We start from the raw sequence: 22,528 nt of genomic DNA, 5'->3' as shown, positions 1-22,528 counted from the left end.
TCACTCACTCACTCACTCACTCACTCACTCACTCACTCACTCACTCACATGTGGGACAGTAATTAACTTGCGCAGATTTTCCCTAAAAGCATAAAACTGTGCTCCGCTGCGTCAAAATACCAACGTTTCTTTTGCCTTTAGTTTCAAGCTATAGAAGCGAGCATTCCGGAGTATCAAATTGAGCGTGTCAGAAGTATTATCCTGACTTTGGATGCCTTGGATTCATTTAGCTTCACTGTCACGCATTCGGGGTACTGACGACCTGTCGCAGCTGTCAAAGGCGGCGGGCGAGCGCTAAAGCAAATATTAGAAAAATAAAAAGACGTGCAAATGCAAATAAGCCCAGTGAGGCATAGCGGAAGGACCTGCTGTGAAAATCATTCATTCGGAAAACATAAGGACCTTGTAATAATAGCGCAGGCGAATGAAAAAATAAAAGTAGAAAAAAAGGAGAGATGAGGATAAATGAAAGCTGCTAAAATGTACTCCTCCGGTGTCGAGCAATGCTTCAATATAGCTTGCTGAATCATTGGAATACAAAAATAATGTTTATTAGCCTGCCATAAAAGCGGAACGCAGACGTTAATGTGATATGACGCCTGTATTGTAGGAGCACATGTGTAGTGCTTATTGCTTTCTTGTAAAATTACATAGCCAGCACCACAACCACAACTGACGTTGCACCGGCATTACGCCCGCATAGGCTGTTTTTCCAAACCAGTTTATAGACCTGGCGTGGCTCTGTGGTAGAACACCCGATTGTCACGCAGAATGCTTGGGTTCAATTCCTGCTGGGATTCTAATTTTTATTATTTTCATTCGTCAGGTCAACGCTGCCGATATCGGCTTTTCTTAACGCTCTCGCATATAAATTACCAATGTCTGTTCTCGCCGGTCCTGGGTAGACATAAACTGTCAATCACCTGTGGCGCATACCCGTAGACCGCGGCGCGTGGTAAACGGGCATGTGGCACACGTGTCTGGAGGAAATGGTTTGACGATGTACGCGACAGGATATTCACGTTATTCATGTCATGACCCGACAGTCATATTTGTCAAATCCTCTTACTCTCCCATGCCAATTTTGGTCTAAACCAAGCTAAGGAGGCGATCACGAGAGCACTCAGACGTAGGCGGCTAGATAGATAGATAGATAGATAGATAGATAGATAGATAGATAGATAGATAGATAGATAGATAGATAGATAGATAGATAGATAGATAGATAGATAGATAGATAGATAGATAGATAGATAGAAACGCTCAAAGTGCCAAAGGTTTGCTAAGAAATGCTTCGCATTTAAAAAAGTACCCGACACAGGCGTGTACATAGCGTACTGGAATAATAACAGCAGACTATAGGCGTGTACTCTCAATGCGCGCGTGGACTATGCCGAGAAAAAGTTCCGCCCGAATGATGATGATGATGATGATGTGGTGCCTTGCCCTTTATAACGGGATAGCCGTATGTATAACCGTTTGCCACACGCATTATGATCGACTCCCTATAAATGCGTGAAATTAACATAATTTCATGCCAAGGCTGCGGAAAACAAATTAAAGCAAGTGGGAGTGTTAGAATCAATTACGGTGTACTGTACAGCCACGAATTGCAATGGCAACGTAAATAACTTTCTAGTTATTGCACAGTCAGTCATGCTATATTTCTTCTCTAACCGAACCCAACGGCACGCTCAAATTACACGCGATAGTTATCTGCTGGCAGCGAGCATTCCATAAAGGTAAAAAAAAAAAGACCTTTGAAATTCCTGTTCAAGAGCCCCTCATCCAACGTCTGGTTAAACGTGATACTGCCGTCACCATAGCGACTGTACGTAGCAAAATATTTCAACCAGAAGTGATACTATAGAGAAATCTGAGGCAACAAGTATGCTTAGTTTACCATCAGCTCAGCGTTTGCGGTCTCTTCATGGTCAATAGTGCACAGAAAGAGCGAAATTGAGTCGCGTCTCCAAATGAAGAGGCCGTGTTGCAATGGAACAACTGCCTGGCATTGCAAAAAAAAAAAGGAAACAAAAGTGGAAGAACGAGAGGATGGGAGGTATGTGGTGCTCATTATGGGGGAGCAGTTCACTTGGAGGCACCTCTGTGACCTTGCCTGGATCGCCTCCCAGAGTTAGAACGAAAGAAGGGCAACTCTGTCGAGGGGCTCGTTTCTTTTTGTTAGACACAACCAAATGAATCCAACATACAATTTAGCCAAGTTGCGACTCCCAATCTTTGGAGGCCCCGCACTGTTCGTTCTGTTCGCTCTTTAGGGACACTAATGGCACTAAGTCGACGTGGATTGCTGAAATAGCGCTACAAAAACTTCCCAATGTTTGTTTTGCGCCCACAAAATGCTTAGTATGAAAGATAATCGTGTTTTCGTAGTTCACACACCGTTAGCACAATTCAAACCACCGGCCCTCGTGAACGGCATTCTGACGTAGCCTTCACCATGAATGCACGGCTCAACAACCATCGCTGCAGCGCAGCGGAACAAGGTGTTTAGCGGAGTACAGCACGGCGAAAACGGAACTTGCGTCGTTCTCAATGTTACGTAACCATCCAGTTCTTTTTTTTTTTTGATGAATCAGGCTGAAATGCAAAAGTTTCATTTTATTGCTTCTTGTAATGGAATGAAGTGTTCTTTTTTGTCACGGATAGTTTGAGCAATTGCGATTAATTGTACTGCAGCTCTACTACGTCATCCGTCTCTTGTTCGAGAATGTCCCAGAGGTGGCGCAAGTCGTGACATATATTTACCTTAACCTCTACATTACTAAAGAACTCCTGTGTTGACGCACCTGTACTGTATTGACGCTCCTGACGATCCTGTATTGTCGTTTTAGATGTTCCCAAGAATTGACCTTTTACTCTGATGTTAAATGTTGTTTGTCTTTAGTGCTCCTTTATTCTCTCCGCATCACTCTCAAAGCCCAGCGCAACATGCATGACGATGTCTCGTTGACAGCGGGGTTCAATTTCCACACACTGCATGCGCAGAGGGCAGGACCATCTGGTGGCATCGGAAGAAAACGAAATTGCCAGGCTGCGATACACACACTGACTGGCAGACGCGCACGCAATGCGTTCCTCCTAACCCTTTCATCTTTCGCTGTGTTCGTTCGCTCTTTCACTGTGCTCGGACGCTCGACACACGCTCCCCCCCCCCCCCCAAAAAAAAAAGAGCGAGTAAGAATTGTATAGGGATTGGTCTAGCTCTAAATCCTGCGCTAAATGCAGCTCCGGCACTGTGCGACCTGCGGAAGGGCGTAACACGGGCACCCAGCGATTCCCGTTCGTAGTCCACAGCCTTCTCAGTTAGAGTTTCCAATGCTCCATTTACCAAACCGTCGATGCCCTCAATGTTTCAGGCAAGAATGTAGGCTTTTCCCGGCACGAGTAGAATCTTGTTTGGGAGATTCGCAAACTCGGTGTGTCCCATGTACGCTAATTGTTGCTGCGTTTTATCGACTTCCTGCTTGTTACAGCAGTTGAGATACGTGTAGTCTGCAGCAATTTCCATGAAATTGTTTGCCCCTTCTGATGTAGCGAAGAAGGCGCCGGAGAAGTGCAGGCGGTAGGAGCAATACAGAAAGAATAAAACGTTTATTTGGTTTTTAATAAGAATTGCGCACTGGGCCCCGGTGGCGCCCTCTCTTGCGCGGCGTGGGTGTCCCTAGTCCAGGATGCCGTGGGCCTGAGCTGATCAGGCCCACGGCGTCCTGGACTAGGGACGCCGCCCACCTTGGATGACTCTGCTGTCGGCTCACTCCTCTGAATAAAGTTTGCTCCTCTTCCTCCGCGCACAGCCTTTACCGTCCCAGGGGAAAAGAATTTGCATGAATGCGTTTAGTGCAAAAGTTGAACAATAAAGAGTGCTAGGCTCTATATATATAACTGAAACTGTACAAAAAGATCCGTAGACATTTCGCTAGCTAACGCTATCCAATCCGAAGCCTCTACTTCCAATCATTCCCATGGTGGTTGAACGATCGAAGCGCCAGTTTCCTCTATAGGTATGAAACTTAAGCTAAGAACTATATGGGACGTACGAAACTTACGCGCGTTTTAGTCCACTTGGTCAGGCAGATACACTACTGTGTCGCTAGGTTTAGGGCAAAAACTTGCACGTATCTGCAAATTTTCATCACAGATAGCGTCACCAGTACTTAGTCGAACTTAATATTTTTGACGGAAGCCGCATACTCTTATTTTCTGATATACCTAGTGCTTACACTAGTAAAGAGACTGCACGTAAGCTTCGGAAGAAAACCACTTACACCACTCCCTTGCAGAGGTCACGGACTGGAGGTTATGTTTTAAATGCACAAGCATTTATATGCTGAATCAGGGAGAAAATTGTCACTTTGTTCCTCTGTCGCGTAAAGCAATTACTGTAGTAAAGAAATGAATGTATGAAGTAAATTAAACTTTCTATGGCGGTGCTGAATATTGTACTCAGGCCAGCACGTTCAGAACCACTGGGCTAAACACCCACGCATGCACAATGTGAATATATTTCAACAACATGAACATGTTGTACCCACGGTACAAAAGAACTGTAAAAGGTGATCTCTTTCTGTGAAGACCTCATTGAATTTCGTCGCAGCGGAATAAAAACCCTCTTTAAGACAGCATTTAAAACCGACATTGAGGATTGTGACCCTCACGAAAATTGAGACTTTGCTTAAAGGGCCCCTCACCAGGCCACATAGCAAATATTAGTTAGACGCTGGAAGTTGTTGTGTGCCGAATGAAGAGCAGTATGCTGCAAGAATTTTTCAAATCGGTTCATTACGAGCTGAGAAAGACAATAATTTGTAGCGGCGCGAAACCACGATTCGAGGAGGCGAGTTTCCAGCCCTTGCCACTCGCCCCGTGTAGCCTTATCAAGCCAAATTCCTCCCCTGCCCTCTTCACTTGACACATTACTTTTTTTTTACTTCGAAAGCCTGCCCTTAGGCATACTAATTCGCGGTATCAAAAATACACATGCGAATTTGCTTCATGTATGAAGTCAACGATGGAACGGTCCGTGAATCCAGTGGTCGAGGTCGGGTGGTCGGCAAGGCTCGATGCCTGTTGCACGGAGTTGGCTAAGACGGCTTAATGTAGGCCTGTACACGTCCACAGCAAGTGCGTCGCAGTCGCATCGCGGATCGGCGTGTCGCGAAATGGGTACGATGCACCATATGGGTCGCGGTAATGTTGCGCCCAGAGAGTGGTCACAGGTGGGGTAAGCAACCCCGACATGAAGCATCCGCAACGTAACCTCCTCTCGGCGGCTTAAACCACCAGGGAGGTCTGACCCTCACGGAGGTATCGTGTGGTACGTCAGAGGCTTTCATTTTGCGAGGCTCCATGTTTGACTACAGTAACAGGAATATACGTACAAGTATAATCTAGGCTCTCTAAAGTGACTCAGCGGAGCTCAGTTGCAGTCACTCAGTCGTAGGCGACACTATCGTCGCGCACACTCACGATGCCCAGAGCGTCGCATGCGACGCGTATATAAACGAGTATGAGTAAAAAAGAATGGTCTTTCAGTGAATTAGCATAAAGCTTCGTATACGAGAGATCATGTGTCAGTTTGAAACTCTCTTCATCTTCGTTCTACAGTGGGGCGAATGACAATTTTCTTGATCGTTTTTTTCCACATTGCAGGCTCGTGCAGAACTGATTGCCAAAGCCACGAAAAAGCGTAACCCTGGGCCCACGCACGAAGGGCGCAGGGGCGGGGGGGGGGGCGAAATCTGCCTGATAGTTTTGCTAAGTTAGACCAGCCCTGTCAATGTTTAAGAAGCAGGGTTATGGCCAGGCAGGTTTTTGACGACGATAATGGTGGCCGAGGCCCCTGATGTTGCATTGCAAGGCTCTTGACTTCTCATCTTTACTCCCAGGAAGCCAAGGGCCAAAGGCAGGCCATTGTGAGAAGCGCATCATCACTTCATTTTCATTCTTTCATTCATTGCTAAGCATGTTGTCTTTTGGACGCAATCAACACCGGGGGGGGGGGGGAGGCTGAGATGAAACTTTGCCCCCCCCCCCTGATGGGGAACCATGAGCGTGACAAAAAGAATGATTTGTCATACAAGTAAACACACTGAATTCATCCAGTCTGTAGCTTTCTTCGGAACGCTGATTTCATCATCGAATAAAAGAAGTCGCAGTTCGCCGCAGGAGCGAAGCAATGAATACGACAGCAACAAATTGGCATGTTATAAAAAGTAAGGCTAGAAACTACCTCCTTTAGGATCCGATCTGGCGTAACTCTACAAAACGCTGGTTTAAGGTAATATGACCGCTCCAGTGGGCGAAGCGGTTTTCATGCTGTCTGTTGTCGTGGAAACGTCAAGTATGTTGTGAGACCACAGCAGCTCCAAAGCTGCGAGTCGTCTTCTACTAATCTCTGTCGAGAGTTCGCGCACAACAGCGCCCTTTCGAAGAAAAGTTCTCAGTTGGTGCTCGAACGATGCAATGTCCACCCCCTCCCCCTCACCGCTGCCCCTTCATGCCCCTTCGCCCGGCGGAGCCGGCAGGCGCATTTCGTCCATGCTTGAGCCGCGCCCGTCTGTAGCCTTCACAAGCTTTCACTCGCACGTAGAATATACGATGAGCGGGGAGGTGCTGTCGATTTGGACATTATATGGAACATGACGGCAACGGAAAAAATGCGCCTCAAGTGTTCATGTAATTGCTATCGTAATAAAATTCCACGAGACTTTAATGTACATGTCACGTAACAACCACGAAAACGAACAGGGTCTTTTGAGAGTGAAAACAAAATATTGTCTAGCCCACTTCTAAGAGAACAGGAGCGAGTCTGTGCTCCATGTTTGAAACCACCGGGGATGATATCTTATTATGTTCGACCGTGCGCCGCGAACTCCTTGCGCGCCTCGTCCATCAGTTGCGGGTCGGTGAGCAGGTCAAGAGCTGCGAGGGCCAAGGCCTTGGATACCCTGAGTGTAGGTTCCTGGGCCTCCTCGGAGTTGGCGTCCTCGGCAAACTCGCGCGTGTGGTTGCGGGCCCCGCTGCCCAGCGAGTAGACAGGGTGCGCGGTTGGTATGCAATGCGACACGTTGCCGCAGTCAGTGGACGCCCCTGTGGGCGGCTGCTCGGCCATGTCAGCGTCCTGGAACTCGAAGCCTGCGTTTGGGTGTGGTAAATGTAAATGTATGGGTATTGTCTGTCAGAAAACAAGAACAACAAGAGGAATTGCACAGTATGATGCAAAAAAAAAAAAAAAATACGGGCCACGACAGCGAAATGGCTGTCTGCGCCGTCTAGTGGCGAGCCATCTGCTGTCGAGAGCAATGCTATGTCCGCACACTTGCCAGAGCAATGCTCTCGACAGAAGACGACTCGCCACTAGACGGGGCGGACGGAAATTGCGCCACTGCATTATCGCAGTTTCGACCATCATTGCTTCAAGTGCAGAGTTACATGGCCAAGCAAGTTTTTTCGACGGTAGTGGCGGTTGAGAACGCTTGATGTTGCATTATAAGAACTGTTCACTTCCAACCTTTACCCCAGGAAAGCCACGAACGAAAGGCACGTCACCGCTTTATTGTCGTTATTGCTTAAGAGAGCGATGAATTGGGCTGGTTGGTGGCTGTTCGTGGTTACTTCTTGCGATGGGTGCTACGAGGACGCAAAGCAGACGACACACCATCCATCATCTGTTTTTCGTCCTCGTAGTACCCAGCACAAGAAGTACTCACTTTTGCATCCATGTCGAAGCTTCTTTTCTTTCGGACTCGACCAATGCGTGTAGGGGAGGGGGGGAGGAGGGGCGTGCTGCTGCGAAACTTGCCCCCACTTCCCCCCTAATGGAGAGCCTTGTCAACGCCTATGCACAGGTATACGGACAATAGGATGAGGAGCGCGTGTACAGGCATAAAACGAGGCAGACACTGCTACGGAACGACAGACCACACGACATAGCGGCAGCGGATATACAGATGCGCAGGCTTACGATTGGACGGACAGACAGAACGAGAGTAGGAAGACGGACGGAAAGAAAAACAAACATTCTGCTCATCATCATCATCATCATCATCATCATCAGCTTGACTACGCCCACAGCAGGGCAAAAGCCTCTCCAGTGTTTCGCTAATTAACCCGGCACCGTACTTGATGCGGCCACGTTATTCCCGCAAACTTCTTAATTTCATCTGCCCACCTAACTTTCTGCCTCCCCCTCGCACGCTTGCCTTCTCTTGGAATCCAGTCTGCTAGTCTTCAATACCTGCGGTTATCTTGTCTTCACGCTAGATGCCCTGCCCATTTCTTCTTCTTGAATATCATGCCCTTAACACTCCTTTGGTCCTTAACTCACTCTGCTCTCTTTTTTCCCCATTAAAGTCACACCTATAATTTTTCTTTCCATGGCTATAGGAACATGGAACGTAACTCACCCAAGGCCTGTGCGTGCTTCCTGTAAGCCCTCGCAATGGCTGCGTTCTGTATGACGTGCTTGTAGATGGTTCCCCTCTCGATCTCCACGGAACAGCCCGTGGCCTGAGCCGCACCGTGGAAGCAGTTCTCTACTCTGCGCACCAGATCGACCAGCTCTTCCGTGGTGGGAGCCCTCACGTGGTACTTGAGCTCGCTCTCCTCGGGTATGATGTTGGGGTACGTACCGGCGTGCACGATGATGCCTGTCAGAAGGAAGGTGGTAGCGAATGAGTTTGACTTCATCGTCAAAAAGGTAATAATTGATCATTGTTCAGGTTAGGCGCGCCAGAACCAGGATCTGATTATCACACACGCCGTAGTGCGGGACTGCGGATTAATTTTGATCACCCGGGGTTTAATGTGTGCCTAAATTTACGCCGTTATACCATGGAGAGACGTGGTGAGGTCAAACAAATACAAGCACGCAAACAGCGCGCCGCCTTTTGTCTTTCTTTCTTTCTTTTAGATGCGAAGTATCTTAAGGCGGAGCTCAATCCGGTGGTGGTGTGCGGCGTGACCACCCTCACTGCGCGTGCGCATACCCTCTCCACACACCTCCTCTCCACTCCACAATTCCCCATGTCCTCTACCCCTCTCCCTCTCCGCTCACCCTCTCCCCTTCCCATCTCCCCTCTCCCATACCCCTCTCCACTCACCCTCTCCCTTCGCCCTCTCCACTTTCCCTCTCCCAAACCCCTCTCCACTTCCACTCTCCCCCTTTCCACTCTCCCTCTGAAACGCGGGCTAGACATGCCGAAATTCTCTCCTGCGCAACGCCGCGATGAGCTCGAGCGCATGCGCGTCCCCTCCCCTTCTCTCTCCTCTCCTACGCTGCCCCCTCTCGCCCGCCTGTCGACCGCGTTCCCCGCTCGCGCTGTGAGAATTAACGGCCAGGCTAGATGGAAGATACGACGCGCGTAGCGTCCCTCTTCGCGTTCCACGACGCGAGGTCGGTAGCATGCCCAACGAACGCCAACGGAACGCGATCGTGCAAGTGCTCCGGCTTCGCATCGCCTCATGGTCCCCTTTAGCGGGAGATGGTGTAATTCTTTCTTTCTTTCTTTCTTTCTTTCTTTCTTTCTTTCTTTCTTTCTTTCTTTCTTTCTTTCTTTCTTTCTTTCTTTCTTTCTTTCTTTCTTTCTTTCTTTCTTTCTTTCTTTCTTTCTTTCTTTCTACTACATTGCGCAACGCTCCCTCCTAACTGTTTCCTTCCTACATGCCAGGAATTGTACCGTTCATACACCTACTTCAAAGAGCAGCGCAAAAAACAACAGGACAACAGAAGAAGATGCACACAGCAATGCGGCTGTCGTCTTCTGTTGAAATGTTTTTTTTTTGTTTTTGTGCTGCTCCTTCAAGTAGGTACAATCAGAGGGACTATGGTACAATCAACAGGACCAACCATCTGCACTTTCATCCACGTGCTTAGCAGCGCGACACTTTAGTTGCCGCTAAGTCATCACGAGCGTTCAGTGGGTAGCCCATGCACGGTTAGTGGTAAAACAGGGACAAGAACGAAAGAACAGGAATGGATCAATTTCTTTGTTAGATATAGCTGAATGTTAGACGTTCCTTTGTTAGATATGACCGAAAGAAGTCGTCAGACAGTCATGCCATGGAAAGCATAGGAGATATCATTTGTAGTTTTCAAGTGTAGCTTAGTAATTATGGCGTGAATGGAATGAAATTAAAGTGGGCCAAAACCCAACTTGCTGAGGGTAGGTACCGAACGCACAGCCTTCGGATAACGCGTGCGATGCTCTATACCAATTGAGCTACGATGGCGGTTGCTGCCCCGTCCACCTTATTGGGTGTTTCTGTGCGTGTAATCCTGGAAGTCTGTGCCAACGACACTCGTAGCTATGACGGCGAGTGTGGAACATGCTTCGGAATAACTTGTTACTTGGCCAGTTGGTGAACAATTGATGACATCTTATTTTTAGTGCTAAAAAAGACTAACACATGAGTCACGACAGGACAAGCGCTTGTCCTGTCGTCTCTCAAGTGTTCGTCTTTTTTAGAGCTAGAATCAGGATGCCGTTGACTGCTGTGGACACTTTTTTGCCAGCTGGACAACGAAAGAATGCGTGACAGTTCGAATGCGTGCCTTGAATCTTTGATGTAGGCTTGATCTGTTGGCGAAGAAGACCAATGTTGAGGTAGGAGGCAACGGCAGCGTCTAGGGCATTCAGGCCTTCCCACGGAGATGCTGCCGCGTGAGCCGCTTTGCCCTTGAAGCGGATCACCATCTGCGTTAAGAATCGAAGATGCTGTCAGTAATTACTACGTCAGGTTATCGGATGATCTCGGTGCAGCTCTAGAGGGTGTAAATACGTAAACCGTGTTCGTGTGATGTTAAAAAATGAAGGCGTTTTAAGCATTAAGCTAAACAGCTGAGGTAGCAGAATGACAAGGCAAACTGCCCACACGAACAACGCAAAAAAAACAACAACAAAAAAAAGTAAGGTTAAGTACCGGGTGAGTTCAACAAGGAAATGAACTATCGAACTGTATGTATAAACACATAATGAATGCAAAAGACAATGACGGACTTTCAACGGTATAGAGAATTCCTGCTCCAAGATTTAAACCCGGGACAAGCAGAGCTGTCGATTGACTGGCCATCGGAGTGCTATCTCCTAGCATTCTGGTTAGGTCGTATAGTACAGAGCGACCGCCCCGGAACGGCGTTGGTCGCGAATTCGAATCCCCTGTCCGAAGAAATTCGAGTCCACGGTTCGAAGTCCGCCAATGTTGAAACGTGGGCTTTGCCTACATTTCTTCGCCGACTTCTCATCTCTTTCATCATCCCCCCAACTTGTGCCTCGTGTCGCGTTTTTCGAAGGTTGTGGGTTCGAATACCACCGACAGAAAAGGTGCTTTTTCTTCCACTTTAACCAATTTGAATCTATGTCGTAATTACTACACTACAGTTAAAAATAGCAAATAATGTACCCTATGTCTTCCTTTGCTTAATTGTCTGCTGGATTGATTTGGTTGTGTCTTAGCAAAGAAACGAGCCCATCAAAAAATACTGTTCTTTTGTTAAGACATGAGTCATTTATGTGACTGTCTGTAAAAGTATACAGAATTCAGTCTTGCAAAAAAAAAAAAGAAGTTGAGTTGATTACTTTTACTAATTAACATGTAGAGGTGATATTCACGAGTCAGTGCAGGCGTCAATTTCTAATATAATAATTGTTTGATTTCTAAGTCCGAAAACAACGATATGATCATGAGAGACTCCGCAGTGGACGACTTCAGAAATTTCGACCACCTGGGGTTCTTTAACGTGCACTTAAATCTAAGTACGCGGGCCTCTAGCATTTTGCCTCCATCGAAATGCGGCCGCCGCGGCCGGGAATCGATCCCACGACATTCTGGTCAGCAGTCAAGCACCATAACCACTAGACAACCTTGGCGGGTGAGTCGTCAATGTCAGTGTACATTCATAGCCGGATAAGCAGATCACCTTTTTTGCGGACTTCGTGGTAGGAAGGTAGTTAACTTTATTGAGGTCCTGAAGAAGCCATCGCCTCCTGGTTTCATTGAAGGAGGACCGCGGACGGCTTCGACGTTGTGCACGTATATTTACTCAGGGGAGTGCAAATAGCTATCATGCGGTGCATTTCTAATCTGAACTTTTAGGCACAGTGGACCTGTTGAGGCATTCCTCGATTCTCAGCAACGACAGCCATTTGTGTTGTGCACATTTCTTCAACACAGTGTTTTAAATGCTTTCCAGTGTAGAATGATGTCGGGGTTTCAGAGCGGCATGGCACGCCTGCGTGGAAATGAACGGGCCTAGTGCTGCGTCAAACAAATGTATGCAAAATTGATAACAGTTTTCGCTGAAAAGATAAGACGAACCTGGAGACGCACAAAACGTCCTTTAGTGTGTATAGTGTTAAAGGTGAAGACAATAAAACCTTTTAGGTTTATTGCTCTCCAAGGACAACGGTTATTTGCGTACGTTTTCCAAATAAGTGCATGTCCGCACCTTCTGCGAAGAGGTGATAAGTAGCGGAGATCGCGTTTGTTCGGCTAGGCCGTCCTGTAAAATGACGGTCAATTTTTTTTAAAACACGAAAGTGTTTCATGCCGGGGTCCACCAAGACCTCATGACGTATTTCCGTCACCCATATGACGTTATAAAATATGCACTAACAGTTGAGACAGAAATAACTAGGCCCTCGCTCCACAGCGCGCGGCGCTAAGCGACTCGGCCACCGAGCATACGTTCTTCAGCACACTAACGGCGAGATATTTATATATACCATTTACCGCTGGTGCTACTCAGAGCTAGGTGGCACTTAAGCGTGTTCTCGTTATCACCAGCGAGATGGCGCGAAGTGCGAGAAAGGCGCGCTTTAAAGGTCGTCGCCCCCGCTCGTTGCGATGAGCGCGCGCCTCCTACCTGTATAATACACCAGGACTTTGCCCTAGAGGGCGTGGTCACCCGAGCGCGCGCGATGGGGGCGGTTTGTACGTCTTGTGCGTTCAGCGCAAAGGTTGCGTTGAAGTTACAGAGCACACCAAGGTCACTTCGCTCGCTGCAGCGGCCGCGTTCGCGAAAGGAGCACGCTGCTTAAACATAAAAATGTAACAACTGTGGCAGTTGTTAGTTCGCGCTCGTCCTCAGTATACTTTTGCGTTCGTTTTATGCGTCCTTCTTTGTGTTTGATGGTGCTATAGCTGCCAAACACCAGTATGCGGTTTCCTCACATACCACCCTGCGAGTCTGGCGTAAGCGCCAAGCGAAAGTACAAAGGCAATAAGACCGACGCTTATTACCCAACTGTTCACGTAGCACAAATATTTGACACAGAGCATGAGAAGGAACGACCGCTCCCTTAGGCTGTCTGAAAAAGATATACGCTTCCTGAGATTGCCAAAATGTTCTCGCATGGCAGTTGCTTGCTTATGAATGTTTTTTTTCCTCCGCATTTATAGATAAAAATAATATCTGGGGTTTAACTCCCCAAAACCACGATATGATTATGAGAGACGCCGTAGTGGAGGGCTAAGGAAATTTCGACCACCTGGGGTTCTTTAACGTGCACCTAAATCTAAGTACACGGGCCTCAAACATTTCCGCCTCCATCGAAAATGCAGCCGCCGCGGCCGGGGTCCGATTCCGCGACCTTCGGGTCAGTAGTCGAGCACCATGACTACTAGACCACCGTGGCGGGGCTCCGCATTTATAGAGTACATATCTGTAGGCTATCCGAAATAAATGTTGCTGAAAGTAGTGCTCGTCTTCGTCCCCTTCTCGTGTACTGTGACAAATTTTCGCGCTACGTGAACTGTTAAGCATCACTAACAAGCCCACCTTCACACTCTTGCTAGCGTGTTACCTGCTGCGTTGCGGTGAAGGCCAACCTCAGTACGTCTCTCCGTCCAGGGTGGCACATGATGGCGGCGTCGATGCCTTCGAGAGCTCCCTTTTCGACAAGGAGCTGCTTTCCGCCGCAGCTTTCTTCGGCGGGTGTACCGAGAACGACAATCTGCGGCACAAGACACCGTGGTTTACTAATGCACTGCACTGCATATTAGAAACTGACCCCCACCCTTGATCTTTAGCGCCGTGCGTTAAGATAAATGGCGCTTGAAACATTTCCATGTATGTGAACAAGAATACACGCATGTCGGTCAGCACGTGACGTGGTCTTAAATTGGTATGCAGCAAGCAGTCGGCTTCAGCAAAAAGCGACACGGCTCCTTATGCCTTTGCCTAAGACGACTCGAATGCGACAGCCACCTTTTTCTTTTCAATCAACTGGATTGATCCCAGACTCTCCTCCTTTGCTTTTCGTCGTAAACATTTGGTTCCCTTCTGGATCAGTCAACATCGGGAGTTTTCTTGATCACTACTATTACGACAATCTTCTGGTAAGACGAACACATCACGGCCTTTCAAGCTCGTGTCAATGGTATGGACTATGCATGGTGTACAATTTTCGCAAGAGCAATGTGATTGCGACACACTTGCTGTGGACTTGCAGAGGCCTGCATTTAAGCAGACTTCGCCACCTCCGTGCAACAAGCCTCAGGCCTGGCCGACCACCCAACCTTGATCGCTGGATTCATGGACCGCTTAACCACTCACTGCTAACCTCATGCGCGAGGCAAACTTGCATGTGTATTTCTGACACCACGTGGTACTGTGCCTAAGGGCGGCTTTCGAAAAAGAAGAAACGTCGCATGGCACTTAATAACAGTAGCTGTCCTCACTTTTCGAAGATGTCTCTAACATCTGCTTTTTTCCTACACGTGCCGGCCACAACATAACCAATGACATCACAAAAGCAAACTCCCTCCAATGCCACGTTAAACTTCAGTTTCCACGTGTCCTTTCTTTAGCGCTCTTAAAAGACAAAAAAGTAAAATGTTATGTATAGCAGGGGCAACAAAATCGAAACCAGCTTTAAAAAATAAGCCTTTCTTTTTTACGGTAAGATGGGAAAAAGCTGTAACAATTGACACCGATTCAATTGGACTTCGAAGTATAAAACAGAAAACCGGTGTTCAAATGGAAGCGCTGTAACACAGGCAACTCTTGTCTCTCGATACTATTTATTTTGCGAAGACGCTTCCCATGCGCGACCTGTCGAAACGAGCAACGCTTTACTACCATGTCAGGGCAGCTTTGGAGGAGCAATCTCGCAAAAACCTCCTCACTATGCAGTACGGAAAAAAAAGTAAAACGATTGTAAAGATTACCTTTCCGCGCACGCTCTTAAACGTCTTCATGGCATCTCTGACCGCAATGGCCGCTCCAACGGCATTCTCGGCGATAAGATTGTGACCGCACGCGTGTCCCACGTCTGGCAGGGCATCGTACTCGGCGAGGAAGGCGACCGTAGGACCTGCATCACGAGGGTCAGTCGCTCGTTGGAAGACACTTGCTGCGACAAGCATGCAGTTACAACCCAAGAGTCCGTTAAAACCTAGGAATAAATACAAGCACATCCCGCAAAGCCGCGGCGATCTAGTCAATCACTCGCGCGAGAGAGTAGCGCAAGCTCGTTTCCTTTCTAACCGTAAGTGCATTATCTGCTCTAACGTAAATACCACTGACATCGAGAACTAAAGGTCCGTCGTTCCTACTTAAAATATGACCTTTGGTTTTGCAGTGATGTCAGAATCTTGGATGAAATTTGTCAGGCCGTTCAGCTTTTCGACTTCAGGCCAGTAACACGAGCATGTGTCTGAATGGGAACACCAAGCATACACACATGACATCTGGGGATTTACGTTCCAAAACCACGATATGATTATGAGAGACGCCGTAGTGGAGGGCTCCGGAAATTTCGACCATCTGGTGTTCTTTAACGTGCACCTAAATCTAAGTACACGGGCCTCTACCATTTCGCCTCCATCGAAATGCGACCGCCACGGCCGGGATCGAACCCGCGAACTTCGGGTCAGCAGCCGAGCACCGTAACCGCTATACCACCACGGCGGACAAACACCAAGCATATGAAACGCTTAAAGTGCTTGACGTCCCGGGAATGAGCAAATGTGAATGTATGGATTGCGTATGCAAATTCTCTCGGGGTGGGAGAGTAATGGTTGAGGATGGCGCTTTAATTAACGCATAAGCTGAAACCGACTTTAGGTCATAGGCCAATAGGATAGTGCTACACTCTAACAAAACAAAAGCAAAAAAAAAGAGAGACATATTTCACTCCTTTTTGGAAGTCCTGACTTGCCGCGTACGTGATTCTCTTAGGAGACCGTTACACTCTCGTCAGAGAGTAGTGGGACCCAAAATAGAGTTCACGTGCCTCTTTAATAATTGTTGGGGTTTTATGTCCCAAAGCCACTACATGATTACGAGCGACGCCGTTGTGAGGAAGGCTCCGGAAATTTCGACCACCTGGTGGTCATTAATGTACACCTAAATCTAAGTATACGGATCTCAAGCATTTTCGCCTCCATCGAAAAATGCGGCCGCCGCGGTCGGGATTCGATGCCGCGACCTCCGGGTCGGCAGTCGAGACCACCGTGGCGGGTTGTTCACGTGCCAGTTTAAAGGGAGTCATCTACGTAGCAAGTCAGGACTCACCGAAAAGGGTAACACATACTATCTTTTTCTTCGCACGGTGCATTACGAAGATTGGATTGAACATTGCATTAGAAGTGCAGAAAGTATAGCTATTTGGTAGGGGTTCATCGTAAAAGAAGGTAAGGCGTGCAAACACGGACACAAGATAAGGAAACAAGACAACACAAACGCCGACTATCAACTAAAAGCGCGCACTGCGGCGGAAAAGAAGGTACACACACAAGCTGATCTGCGCATGCGCAGGTATGGTAGCACCACCTGTCAATCCCCCACACGCGGAGGTCCACGTGAGAGATAAACCTTCATGCATTTCACAACTTTACGTAAGATAACCGAAGGTAGTAGCTCACGCATGCGCTTCCAGCGTTTTTTTCATGATGATATATCGCGTTGTTGAGAGGAAGAAAGTATTACCGCTTTACACGACATATTGTCATTCAGAGAGTACACGCTGGTGTGCCTGCAGAGGCTTTGCCTCCACGAGATCAGTCGCCATTGTATCGTACTTGTAAGGCCTGTACTTGTGACCTGTACTCGTGATACTGAACAATATTTGCTGAGGTTCATTGAACTTGATAAACATAGAGAATGTTACTGTGAAGCATTCCAATGTTTAGGCTCGCCACAAGGTGTTTTCGTGTGGACACTAAACATTGAGAAAGGAGGTGTCGCGACTACCATAGGCGTACGCACGGGGGGCAGCCGCCCCCAATGCCCTAGTCACCTAAGAGGGGGGCGCAAAAATATGCCCCATACATTGACCCCCATAGTCACCTAACTGGGGGGGGGGGGCGCAAAATTTGCCTCGTACATTGACTTAGTAAGAAGGTGGGGGGCCTGCGAGAAACCATCGCCCCCCTTCCCCCCCCCCCCCCCCCCCCAAGATGGGGAACCCTGCGCACGCCTATGGCGACTATTCTTGAAGTTTTTAAATGTTACAAGCACACGTCACTGGTGATGAGTGACACTTATAAGTGCGGTGTGGTGATATGGGCGGTCGACACAGCACCGCACGCGGAACAACTCATGGGCCACCGGCATGTGCATTGTCGCGTGGCGCTGCGCGCGCCTTCTTAGTAGCCAGCCCGCGCTTCGCTTTAGAAAAAAAGAAGCGATCACGTTTTCAACATAACCTGAAAGGAGGAAACCGGACGGGGCAGTTGCCTGCATATCTCACTAGGCTATATCCGCCTGCAACCTACAACATCCTCCTCATCTGGATGCACTCACAGCGCGTACAAGTTGAGCTGATTGTTTCAAAGATTGACGTTTGTCGCAGATGGCCTCGCAAGAACCTGACCTGTCGATGCCATATCTAATCTCCAGTGACTGCAGTTCATTCGGCGCTCGCTCAGTGTTTGTAACCCGTGCAAGAAGCCGAACAAGCGCGTGTCAAAAAAAAAAAAAAGAAAAACGTGATTGCCGATAACTAACATGCAAAAAGAAATCTTGGGGATCACTCTTAATATCGCTATCGCTCATATTGTACATGTAAGCAGTGTATCAATTGTATCGTTTTAATATACTCGGGTAGTGACTCGGTCCTTCGGCTTGGGATGGGAGACTGGTTTAAGAAGACAACGCTGCACGTGCGAAAGTATATCCGATAAATTTCTTTAATTGTCACCAACCAACTGGTCCAAATATGAGCTGTGACGGGAGGAAATTTCGACAATAACTTGTTTTTCATCGCAAGCCATTGAAGATTTGAACAGATGCTTATGCATCATCCCGATTTAACTTCTTTATATTGCATTAATATGCATCTTAGGACTTCATCATATACAGATGAGTTTTCATACCGATTTGCTTTTTTGCTGTATTCAGCCTGCTTTGATGGTTTTTCTTTCGAAACAAATCTCTACTGCAACCATAGGTCGGCAAAAAATGTGGTGCTCACTCAGACTCACTCATGGAATATATTTTGTCCTTATAGGGCTCACTCGGACTCAGACTCACCAAAATTTTCATCAACCGGACTCACTCGGACTCAGACTCACCTAAATATTACTCACTCGGACTCACTCAGACTCAGACTCATGGCTCGATCTGAGTCTGAGTGAGTCGACTCATGAGTCCATTAGCGTATAATTAGCTTTTGCGATGAGGATGTCAACACACGCCAGTATTTCGCATAATCGGTGGTCTACGATACGCATTTTGATCTCGTATCTTCACATACGAGTTATCAGTGACTGCAATCCAGTAAGGACATTGCCCCGCCACGGTGGTCTAGTGGTTATGGCGCTCGACTGCTGACCCGAAGGTCGCGGGATCGAATCCCGGCCGCGGCGGCTGCATTTTCGATGGAGGCGAAAATGTTTGAGGCCCGTGTACTTAGCTTTAGGTGCACGTTAAAGAACCCCAGGTGGTCGAAAGTTCCGGAGCCCTCCACTACGGCGTCTCTCATAATCATATCGTGGTTTTGGGACCCACGATAAAGAACCCCGGGTGGTCGAAATTTCCGAAGCCCTCCTCTACGGCGTCTCTCATAATCTTACCGCGGCCGTGATCATACCATGGTTTTGGGACGCCAAAACCCAATAGGTATTATTATTAGAATGGCGTCGTAGGGAACCCAGAAAGTTTTCAATCGCAGTGTGGGTTTTCAGCCGACAACAAATTCCAACAACGTTCTTTCTCACATTCCGTTCTCGTTGGAACGCGACATTGACGGCGGCAAATCACGCGCGTGGCCTTCTCCCCCGCTAGGGAATGCCACGGTCACAGAGGTACTGCGTTTCTTTATTTGCTTTTACTTCATCTAGTTTCACAATGTTTGCCACTATAGTATGGGGACGCACGGTGTGCTGAGCTTGATTTTTTGTTATCTCACGCACTGTCATATCCAATGCATTAACGCTGCGGGTAGTTTTTAAACGGTTGTTGAAGATCCTGTTTACACGAGCACCTACAGACCTTGAGGCTACACACTCACACCTGCCCCGTGACGTCACCAAGGTTGAGTTTGAACTGAACGACCTTTCAGGCTTCCTGTGAACCGTGGTTATCTTACGCACACACACGTATAAGTTGTGCAAATAGTTCCAGCTGCGGACCCGTGATCCAGTCCTTTTGTACGCTGGGTGAACGTGTTTCCAGGTTAAGTTGGCATTGTTTGCTCATTGTTACGGCTGTTTGTGTAACCCTGTTGTGTAAAAGGCCACCCGATAGCGCTAATGACATTGTTTGCTGAAACACGTGTGTCTTTTGGCAGCTTCTGGTTGTACGGCACGGTCCACATGAACTGAATGTTGTTCTCAAGTGTCGCGACAATGTGCGTTACTGCAAATGAAACCAGTAATATAAGCACTATGTTTTCAACCACGGGAATACGCGCTTGCATGTCGTATACCAAACACCTACATTGTTCATTCGTTTACCCAGTCTCATAGATTCCAATGACATACATTCTAACTTAATTGTCAAGTCCATCTTGACACAAGGTGATATTGAGTATGTTTAATAAAGTTTATGTGTTTGATTTCTAGCATCTTACTTATTAAGTAGAGTTATGTGATGAACATGTTTTATGTTTTATTTCCCATTGCATAAAAAGACTATGCAAATTTTCGTTGGGCGCAATTGCGTAATATCAGAAAGTATACTCGTTATACATCACGATATTGTGACGTTCGGCGGCCTGCGTGCGAAACTATAATTACGAGCAGAGGCTTCTTGTCAGGCCGCATCGCCCTTAGCCTCTGCTCCCGCTCCTGTGAGAATTCAGGAGAAATCTTCAATTCAACACCCGTAAAGAAATGTTGCGACCATCTTCATTGACGCTTATTTCTACATGCCTTTAGTTGTTATGGCGTTGTAAGAATCTTTTGCTGGGTTTTATGCTGATTTCTCTTGCACCGGAAACGTAACAGGTTGCCCGCTGTGATGCCTACTCTGTTCGAATACGTGCGTGGCGCTAACCTGGGCGAGAGCCTTCACGAAAAGTGTTGCCACTCTGATAGTGTGTTTGCGCAAAATATTACTTCGTCGCATTGTCGCCACTCAACAGTGATACGCGGATTACGTACCTAATCCTGCGAATTCTCACGACCTACTATGACATATTTCTAGGGTTTTACTTGCCAGAACAACGATATGAATATGAGGCACGCCGTAGTGGACGGCTCAGGCGGATTTCGACCACTCGGGGTTCTTGAACGTGCACCTAAATATATGCACACAGGCCGCTAGCCTTTCGCCTCCGTTGAAATGCGACCGCCGCAGCCGGGATCGAATCTGCGTCTTTCGGGTCGGCAGCCAAACACCGCAACCACTGAGCCACCATGGCGGCAAGCATGAAACAGTATACTGCAAGATGTGCCGCTCATGTGCCCAGTTCTAAGTGTATTATTCAATACAGTCGTTTTCATATTCGGACATACATTTTTCATCAAAGATGCATCATCATATAGGGAAAAGAACAGCATAGATGGTTGTTAATTAAGCGTGTTAAAATGATCATGTCATGCTGCACTACATAAAGGAATTAGCTGTAATGAGTAACGCTTATTGGCTTGAAAGTTATGTTCACGTAAGTTAGGTACTGAGATCGCGCCGAACTTGAAGCGCAATAAATTTGCACTCAGTAACTAGAATGCGAATTCACAGTCTATAGGTTTCTTAAGGGACCCCAAACTAAAACAATGAATTAGTTTAGAATGATAATTGATACTATGAAAAATAGAGCGTCACTAATTTCTCGACCAAAGCTTAATTAAGAGATGTCAATAGCAATGTTGGATGGTTGTAACTTTACTACATTGTCCTACAGGGTTTCTGGCGATCCGGGCTCAGGTCTCCCACGATGGGACGTCACTTTTAAATCTTTTTAAAATTTTCCAGCGAAATCTCTGATGGTGACGTCACGGATTTCAGCGTTTTTTTCGTAGGTTTGCCCCAGTGACTCCACCCCCTTCAGAAGACAATGCACTACATTTTTACCTATTAGGAACTAAGTGGGCACTAGTGAACGCCGACAAAAATGACTTCAAGGCAGGGGCGTAGCCAGGGGGGGGGTTGGGGGGGGGTTCAACTCCCCCCCGAAATTTTTCAATTTTGCTTGCGTATATATACAAGCACACATACAAACGCACGCACGAACATACATAATGTATGGTTGAACCCCCCCCCCCCCCCGAAAAAATTTCTGGCTACGCCCCTGCTTCAAGGCTACTGGTGCGGGAGCTTCAAGGTGGCGTCGCCACCACATTTTCTTTCTACGCGACTTCTCGCTTACCAGGCGTCTTCTCAGAGCGAGCGTGGTGTCTACGGTATCGTGAAATAGTAATTTCCTAATATCTAATACGAGAGAAATCGTTTGTCTTTTTAGTCTCCCTTTAACCATGATTTTAGCAGTGTAGGCTCATTATGATGCTAGTAGACAACCTGAAAAGAAAAGATTCACGTACCATCAGAGCCTCCAGGTGCGACGAATTCGGCCTTGAACGCAGTGTCCAACAGGAAATGCCGCGTCACTTTGAAGTCATGAGCTTCGAGGAAGTCCGTCAGCCACTGGTGACACTTCACTTCCTGCAGCGCCAGTTCCGGGTTGTCCCACAAGAATCGACTGACGCTGTGCAGATCCGCAGCGTTCTCGTCGACCGCGCGATACACCGCCTGTTGAAGATCCACAGCTGACATAATTTCAACCGGACGACTACCTCGTCTAAAACGAATGTTGCGGTTTGGACACACGCGCGCAGCGACTGGAAAACCGGTTCTTGTTTTACGAGCAGGCGCAGCTGCCTACCGCTTCGTCGTCACGCCGCTAGCGGCAAGGGAAGCGGCAATAATCGCGTTCTTCTTATTTTCAGCTGTTTGTTCCTCTAATCGCATCAGATACTGAGACGGCAACGGCACCATGACGACATCGCGACGAAGGTCGTGGTGAGGGCGGCTTCGTCTTTCAGCCGTCTGCAGGTGTTATCTCGGCGGCCACGCGCTCTTATCTCGGCCAGACGGGCACGAAGAAGGCAGGCTCTGAAC

At 47.7% G+C, this 22,528-nt stretch overlaps 2 protein-coding genes across 4 annotated transcripts in view; both read right to left on the bottom strand.

Moving 5' to 3' along the window:
- The window catches only part of LOC119373656 (ribonuclease Oy), a 335,955-nt gene that overhangs the window by 248,371 nt on the left and 65,056 nt on the right, over nucleotides 1-22,528 (bottom strand). The window lies entirely within an intron of this gene.
- LOC119375539 (xaa-Arg dipeptidase) lies at nucleotides 6,753-22,402 on the bottom strand. Its single transcript, XM_037645733.2, has 6 exons — nucleotides 21,952-22,402; nucleotides 15,193-15,338; nucleotides 13,827-13,976; nucleotides 10,577-10,718; nucleotides 8,430-8,672; nucleotides 6,753-7,158 (listed from the first exon to the last, which is right to left on the bottom strand). The coding sequence occupies exons 1-6, from the start codon at nucleotides 22,181-22,183 to the stop codon at nucleotides 6,872-6,874; spliced, it is 1,200 nt and encodes a 399-aa protein (XP_037501661.1). The 5' UTR covers nucleotides 22,184-22,402; the 3' UTR covers nucleotides 6,753-6,871.

Source organism: Rhipicephalus sanguineus, chromosome 11 (genome assembly GCF_013339695.2).
Source record: "Rhipicephalus sanguineus isolate Rsan-2018 chromosome 11, BIME_Rsan_1.4, whole genome shotgun sequence".
Lineage (NCBI taxonomy): Eukaryota > Metazoa > Arthropoda > Arachnida > Ixodida > Ixodidae > Rhipicephalus > Rhipicephalus sanguineus.
Note: the sequence above shows the minus strand (reverse complement) of the source record. Positions and strands in the feature narration are given on the sequence as shown.

What these genes read in the sequence shown, in the direction of transcription:
- LOC119375539 (XM_037645733.2), bottom strand. Translation starts at nt 22,183, where the DNA reads ATGTCAGCTGTGGATCTTCAACAGGCGGTGTATCGCGCGGTCGACGAG. An exon ending in CCTTCACCGCAACGCAGCAG is followed by an intron (nt 10,719 to 13,826) that starts GTAACACGCTAG and finishes TTCTTAACGCAG; the next exon opens with ATGGTGATCCGCTTCAAGGG. An exon ending in GAAGCACGCACAGGCCTTGG is followed by an intron (nt 7,159 to 8,429) that starts GTGAGTTACGTT and finishes ACCCAAACGCAG; the next exon opens with GCTTCGAGTTCCAGGACGCT.